This window comes from Gallus gallus, chromosome 3 (assembly GCF_016699485.2).
Source record: "Gallus gallus isolate bGalGal1 chromosome 3, bGalGal1.mat.broiler.GRCg7b, whole genome shotgun sequence".
NCBI lineage: Eukaryota > Metazoa > Chordata > Aves > Galliformes > Phasianidae > Gallus > Gallus gallus.
Genome location: NC_052534.1, coordinates 67,796,633 through 67,804,368, shown reverse-complemented (window position 1 = coordinate 67,804,368; position 7,736 = coordinate 67,796,633). Strand labels below are relative to the sequence as shown.

At 42.2% G+C, this 7,736-nt stretch overlaps 1 protein-coding gene across 2 annotated transcripts in view; it reads left to right on the top strand.

Moving 5' to 3' along the window:
- Positions 1-91: 91 nt before the first annotated feature.
- The window catches only part of QRSL1 (glutaminyl-tRNA amidotransferase subunit QRSL1), an 11,952-nt gene continuing 4,307 nt past the window's right edge, over positions 92-7,736 (top strand). The window contains exons 1-7 of one of the 2 annotated variants that reach the window (XM_419807.7): positions 92-209; positions 394-553; positions 989-1,087; positions 2,599-2,695; positions 4,577-4,753; positions 6,564-6,739; positions 6,866-6,978. In XM_419807.7, coding sequence (XP_419807.3) covers positions 186-209; positions 394-553; positions 989-1,087; positions 2,599-2,695; positions 4,577-4,753; positions 6,564-6,739; positions 6,866-6,978 — 846 coding nt within the window. In that variant the 5' untranslated portion in view covers positions 92-185. The remainder of the gene's footprint in view (positions 210-393; positions 554-988; positions 1,088-2,598; positions 2,696-4,576; positions 4,754-6,563; positions 6,740-6,865; positions 6,979-7,736) is intronic. The other variant, XM_015284543.4, reaches the window with a different exon arrangement.

Genomic DNA, 7,736 nt, shown 5'->3' with positions numbered 1-7,736 from the left:
GCGTCGCTCAAGTCCTCAGCACCCTTTCAGTGCCCTCGCCCAATCGGCGGCCGCCGTCTTGGCCGCTCCGCCAATGGAGTCGCTCGGTGTTGCGGCAAAATGGCGGCGCCCAGGAGTTCGGTGCGGCGCTGGGACGGGACGGGAGGACGGTCGTAGCGGTGTGAGGCGGCGGGGAGTGGGTCGCCATGCTGCGCGCTTCTCTGCGCCAGGTGAGCGGCCCCGGGCCGGGTTGTGTGGTGCGGGTGCTGCGCTCGGCAGCGGAGCGGGCTGAAGGTGACCGCGGCTCGCGGGGCCCGATCGTGTCCCTCCGGGGACGCGTTTTATTGCCGGGACGCGCTGGGTTGGAGTCTGGTAGCAGCTTCGTGCCGCTGACAGTTGGCGCTGCCCTTTCAGATCTCAGCGGCGCTAAAGGAAGGACAGATCACCCCCACAGAGCTCTGCCAGAGGTGCCTCGCTCTCGTCAGAAGCACCCAGTTTCTCAACGCCTACATCACGGTAGCGGAAGAAACTGCGTTAAAGCAGGCTGAGGAGTCGGAGAAGAGATACCAAAGAGGTACGTCAGCCTGGTTATAAGGGTGGCAGTCCTGGTGGAAGAGTGCTTTTATTGCAGATCGCGTCTACTGTGCGTGCCAGGTGGGCAGAAGTCCTGGCTCTTGGGTCACAGTGGGTGTAGGCAGCACCTCAGGCTGAGATAAGCGTGGTGTCGTCTCATTGGAAGCAACGAGGGCTCTGCTGGGGCAGCTGACCTGACTGAAAGCAGCTGCCTGCTGCCTTAGGACCCTCTGCGCCTTGCAGGGACTGCCCTGGGCAGAGTGCTTATAGGAGTTTTGGGCACTGGGTCTTGACAATGTAACAGACAGCCATCAAATGCTAAATGGCTCTTGGGCTTACAAAAAGCACCGGAAGTGACGCATAAAGTAAACTGTAATTGACTGTATGTAGCACGCTGATGTAACCTCTGTGGTCTTTGCAATAATTCCTAACGCAGGTCAGCCGCTGGGTGAGCTGGATGGAATTCCCATTGCAGTGAAGGACAACTTTAACACAGCTGGCATTGAGACAACATGTGCATCAAACATGCTGAAAGGTACAGTATGAAAGGTGCAGTAGAGCTTTTAAAGTGAAATGGGAGCTCTGGCTCTTCTCCTCAGAGGTTAAGTGGAGTGAAGTCTTCCAGAGATCCAAGTGCATTTTCTCCTTTATTCATGTTAATGGCAGTATTAACAATGCAGTGGTTATTCTGGCCTATCAGAATGGAGTCATTCTGGAGTTCACATTTGCATGCTGCACTTGGATTTACAGAGGAGAGCAGTCAGTAGTGTTTGCTGTTGTGTCCAGCAAAATGCAGACAGTCCTTTTGTGTTCTGTTTATAACCATTGCCTTATGTAGTGCTTTCACACTGCATTAGGAAGAGTAGATATTAACAATTCTCTGCATTCCTGCTTTGCAGAACAGGCTTGTATGACTTTTTAATTCTTCATAATTTTCCAAGCTCACTGTTTCTATTAACACTACTACTACTATTACTACTTCTCTGAAAGGGTGGTCAGGCACTGGAATGGGCTGCCCAGAGAGGTGGTGGAGTCACCGAGCCTGGTGGTGTTCAAAGAGCGTTTGGATGTTGTGTTGAGGGACATGGTTTAGCGAGAACCATTGGTGAAGGGCGAATGGTTGGACTGGATGATCCTGTGGGTCTTTTCCAACCTTAGCGATTCTGTGATTCTATGATTCTATGAACACTCCAGGAAAATTTTCAAGACATTCTAATGTTTCCATAGTGAAAGTGAAAGTAGTAAACATTTCCTATTCTTTAATCTGCATAAAATAAAACTGTGAAGCATTGAGAAAGATAAACTTCTGCTGATTTACTTGAGCTAATCCTATTACCTGTCTTCTTAAACAGAAGAAACAAAATACGGTATTGCAATTTAAAGAGTGTGTTCCATTGCCTGAGATGTTTGTCCTGAAGCACGTTCTCAGACCCACTGTGCTTTACTGTAGTAGAGTAATGGTAGAGAGTTTTAGGAGTGATGTTGTCCTTATTCCAGCTGAGAGTGGGGGTGGAGAAATCACTGTCATTATTCACAGAAGTTGGTTGCAACCCAGGATCTCATGGAAGTGACACAGAACTCATAGTTTATGTGAGGTCGAAGTGGCTGAAGGTGCACAGAGCACAGAGTTGGTCACAGGACAGCCGATTTGTGTTTCAGCGTGTGATTGGCCATATGCTCCAACATCTCGTGGTAATGGGGATAATTTGAGATAGCTTAACACTCGTCTGTAAAGAGCTGTCCCTCATTTCTTCTCATTTTAGACAGCTTCTGCAAATTGCCCAAATGCCATCATTTGCTACCGTTGTGGTAACTGGTTTGTGTAAAGGCTTTACAGACAAAACAGTATTTAGTTTACTTTTGCTAAATCTTGAGAATTACCCATATTGTCCATTGAAGCAAAATTGGGGCACCGTGCAGTGATAACTTTTACTCACAAATAGTACCAAATTTGAAGTGTTCAGAAGAGTAGCTACTTTTAGAAATCAACTGTATCTCATCAATCCTCATCTCATCAACTCCCCTAACTGTTCTGATTGCTTTCAGGTTATATTTCTCCTTACAATGCTACTGTGGTTCAGAAATTACTGGATCAGGGAGCTGTGCTTTTAGGAAAAACAAACCTAGATGAATTTGCAATGGGGTGAGTGATGTTTATTATTTTTAACATGCGATTCTACGTTAAACAGATTACACGCCATCTGTTCTGATCTATCCATAATCCTTAAACTCTTCTTTCCATCAAGTTAGAAAATAATGAACGCTAATCTGCAAAGGGAATTTAGAGTTGCCTGAATTTCTCAAATATTGCATGAACATTTTTACTGTTGTATAAATTATCTAAATGTCAATTTTTTATGAACATGGAGTTCAACTGTGGCACTGTTTGAGGGGAAAGAGTAGTATAGCCTTTGCAGAAAGCAGAGGACAAATGGACCTGCATATTCAGTAGCAAGCAGATCTGGTTACTACACTATTTGCTGACTTTTTGTTCTCCTTTCTTACTGGTGGTTTCTGCCTTTAGCTAATTATTGTTATGGCCTTGATGACAGTTACCGTCTCTCCCAACCACTGGACTAGCATGTATGAGTACTCTGATTTGCTGTGAACGGGGTAATCTGGAGCAACACTGTGAATTGCCTATGCTGCTGTTGCCTAAAATTGGTGAATTCTGCTAGGAAAAATTGGAAAATACTGTCACAAATTTGTTCTCTGACAAACCAGTGAAGGCAGCACACAATATCCTGGGGCAGCCCTGAGCAGAGACAGAAGCCTCTGTCACCAGATCTTTTGGATACTGAAAAGTTATGGTTTAGTGGCCATGGTGGTAATGGGCTGACAGTTGGACTAGATGATCTTAGACGTCTTTTCCAACCTTAACGATTCTATCAGTGTCCAGGACTTCAGCTACCAATGAGAAACATGAAAGTTGCATTTTGGCTTTGTTCTTATTTTACCTAAGCAAAAGGCATAGGTTTGGTTGGGTTAAAGTACTTTGATTGGATCATTTTGGATAAAGTCATTTCCATGTCAGAGATGTGCCTCAGAGGGAAAGCAGGGAAAAAGCAAAGGAGAAGAAAAAACAACCAAAACCCTTCATTATGGAGGGCTAGAAGTAATCTAAGCTTACTAAAGCACAGGATTCTGCTAATAAGGGCTATCTCACCCCCAGCCTGTCATTTCTGTCCTGTGTATTTGCACGGTCTTATGCCATCACCAACACAGCTGCACCATCAGCTTGATGAGGAAGCTGATCCAGCTGAAAAGCAGTGTCTCAATTAGGTTCATTTTCAACTGTGTAAAATGCCAGCTCAGCTGATTTGGCTAATAACACCAACACTGTGGAGCTGGGAAATCTGAGGTGGCAGTTGCAAGGAAGGTGGAAAGCCCCTCCCTGCTTCTGCTGGCAGCCTGCACCTAGATTGCCACAGGCTGACACCAGATTCCAACAAGCCAGTCTAACTCTATGAAACAGCAAACTGTGACCTCAGGGGAGAGCTGTAGAGTAAGTAATAGCGGGTTATTTACAGAGGAGCACTTGTTGCTGCTACTGCAGGACTTTTCCCCCCTCCTCCAGAGCAGTGTCCCACAAGTCTGTGGTCATCTTTGTTCACTTTTTCCAAATGCAGGCTTGGGAAGCCAGAGTACTTTTGTTTCATAGCAGATAAATAGTTTTACCTTTAGGTACATTAAATCTGTTCTATATTTTTGTGTTTGCGTCCTTTCCAGTGGTGTAAGAATCACAGAATGGCTCAAGTTAGAAGGAATGTTAAAGCCCACCCACTTCCAACCCCTGGCCACAGGCAGGATTGCCACCCACTAACAGAAGCTGAGGTTCTGTGGCAGAGGAGGGTGAAGATCCCTTTGAAGATCTCAACCTGTGCACGTTGTCTGTCTGCACTAGACTGTACATATGTCAGTCTTTTTGTATTTGTTAGGATAAGGGATGAGGAACCCGATGAAGAAAAACTTGGAGAATGCAATGTCTTGTCTGTCACTTTCGTCTGTATTTGTTCTGTCTTAGATCTGGGAGTACAGATGGGGTATTTGGACCAGTCAGAAATCCTTGGAGTTATTCAAGGCAGTACAAGGAAAAATCCATACCCAGATCTGATTCTGAGCCTGAAAACTCCAACTGGGTAATAGCAGGAGGGAGCTCTGGAGGCAGTGCAGCTGCTGTATCGGCTTTCACGTGTTTTGCGTAAGAAGCTTTTTGGAGTTGTTTTTCATTAAATGCCTAGAAATATGTTGCAAGGTTTTCACTTAATAATTTTCCAATAATGTAGTTTATGGATTAAATTGTAGAAAAGATGTTGATCTTGTGTGAGACGGGAGCGTTATTTGCACTGACATGCAAGAATTTATTTCAACATCGCCAGGTTTTCATGGCATAGCGTGAAGCCAGCGTGATTTCCTGTAGGCACATTTAGGCTTATTCATTTAGAATGTTATTCAGTGTACTGGTGTGACCGCTTTGCACTGCGTGAGGTAAAGTGATAATGGCAGCAAAGGAATGACAGCATCATTGTTATTCCCACATACTCTTAAAAATAACCAAGTTTGAGACATATCCTATACCTCTTTAAGTATGTTAAACACGTACACAGTGGAAACTTAATTCAGCAAATGATGAGATGTCTCTCAACTTGTAACAGCATAGAAATCTTTCCTCCTGGCCTTTGTTTTTATAGCTGGGCATATAATATATGGATAAGTGAGATTTGACTATGGGAGTCATTTCATATATATCAAATATATCAAATCATTGAGATTTGATAATATATATGGGCATATAATATATAATATGGATAAGTGAGATTTGACATCTTAAAGCTTTCAAATACCCAATTTGAAAACAGGAGGGCAGTTTATAAAGATGCTTGGAATCTTGTCTGGTTTTAAAAAGTTAGAAGACTTTCAGTCTATTTAAAAAAAATCATCCTTTTTACAATTATCTGCATGGAATAGCAACACGCTGTATCATAAATTGATTGTTTATACTCTCTTCCTCATCCATCTGTTAGAAGAAGTCTGTTCCTTAAAAATTTACACTTCTCATTTTATGCAGTTTTGAGAGCTACATTTGGGAATGCGTTTTCTGTTGTATTCTTAACTGGAAGATGTTTTAAATAATCTTTAGTTATTATGTCTTTGTTTACCCATGTATTATATGTGTCTACTTGCTAAAATATTTTTGCTCCAAGTGATTACTACTTAAAAAAAGCCCATATTTTTATGCATTAAACTTAAGGTTTTATTTTTTACTCTGATTAAGTACTTCTATTTTTAAGTGGTCTTTCAGTTTAAAGTCACTAAAAGCAAGAGAACCTTAATTTCAATGTGACTTTCCAATTCCATTGTCACTTTTCAAGTGACAGTTTCAGTTTAGAACCAGGTTTCACTTGAGGAGGAGCAGTAAAAGAATTCAACTTAAAGAGAAGAAAAAGAATTACATTGAAACTACTCTAAACTGGGAGTTCTACTATACTTTGTAGGCTTGGAAACAGGAAGAACCTCTTACCTAGACATGGAAAAGCATGCCTTGTTATTGAGGGCAAAAAGCATGCTGTGTTACTGCTGCTTTGTATGCTGGAGAGTGATACTTCATGTCATCATTCTTTAATGAATAAATGATCACAAATATCTGAAAATCATAAACTAAAACACAAGACATCTTTCACGGACCACGGAATTGGAACAGATCAACAGAGAAGCAGGAAGTAGGTATTTAGGGCCCTGTTCTGAATGTCTGATTTCTATCTATCTACCTCTGATTTGTAGAGAGTAGCAATCTCTCCCTGTGGCTAATTCAGAGGTCCTAAGAAAAATACTGAGAACAGCTGAAAAATAGCAGATATAAGGAGTGAACTAACATTTAGATTGCGTGATTGTGACTTTTAGTTGGGATGAACTCAGACATTTTTAAATCCATGCATCTTAAAGTCATAAATATTCATTGTTTGGAGATGTTCTGAATCATTTTACTAATGGTAATCCTTTTGAAACCATAGAGCTTTAGGGTCAGACACAGGAGGATCTACCAGAAACCCTGCTGCTCACTGTGGTGTAGTTGGTTTAAAGCCAACATATGGACTGATCTCTCGCCATGGTCTCATTCCTCTAGTGAACTCCATGGATGTGCCAGGAATCCTGACCAGATGTGTGGATGATGCAGCAGTTGTGCTAGGTATTACTACTACATATATCTTTGTATGCTCTATGTCTTTGTTCAGAAGGTTGTCTCAAAGCAAGCTGAATTCCATCTACCCAATATACATTTTCCTGTTCTTCAGTGTGTCATGTCATGTTTCAGGTTCACTTGCTGGACATGATCCTAAAGACTCTACCACAGTTCAGGACATCTTTCAGCCATTTGCACTGCCAACTTTGACTGATGTCAGCAAGCTCTCTATAGGAATTCCTAAGGTAACATTTAAATCCCATGTACAGTTGTGAACAGGGATGGCAAGTGTAACTCCTTCCAAAATAAAGTATTTGTGTATTGTCTGTCACCACCTGATCTCTCATAATTTGAAACAGTGAAGGCAGTATGAGCAGCTCCCAGAAAAGAGCAGTATGTGCTCCGTTGCCCACGTAGGTGATTCAGAGGGAGCATCTGCTAACACTTTGTCTGAAATGCTTTGTCATCATTGTGGGAAACACTGCCAGGAAGTTCCAGGGAAAATGAGGGGCTTCAGTTCTTGATTCTCCATGGCTTTTTTATCAGATACCTCCACAACTTCATACGAGTTACTTTTAGTGACTTCTCATACAGTGACGTTAGTACTGGTTTGTGCAGCATTTTGAAATCCTTGTCTAAATTGCACTATGATAAAGCATAATTCTAAGGGCAATTGAATGGCACAAGGAGCTGTGACTCACAATGCTCTAATAGGGATGAAAAGAAAACTTTGTGGTAGCCGTTAATGTTTTTATCAAGTAATTTGGCTTCTAATGCATATAATTTGGTTGTTCTTGAAAGTATGCTTGTAATTTAAGCACGACATTTGGAGCTGCAGCCTATTTTTTAATTACCTATTATAATCTTGTAAAGGTTCTGTTTTCAAAGAGACAGTGTGTGGAACATCTGTTGATTTTAGTTCTCAGTACTTGAACCTGTGATAGCAGAGGTAAATGAGAAGGTTCAGTGTTGTAAGAAGAGATGCCCACTGGCAATTATTCAG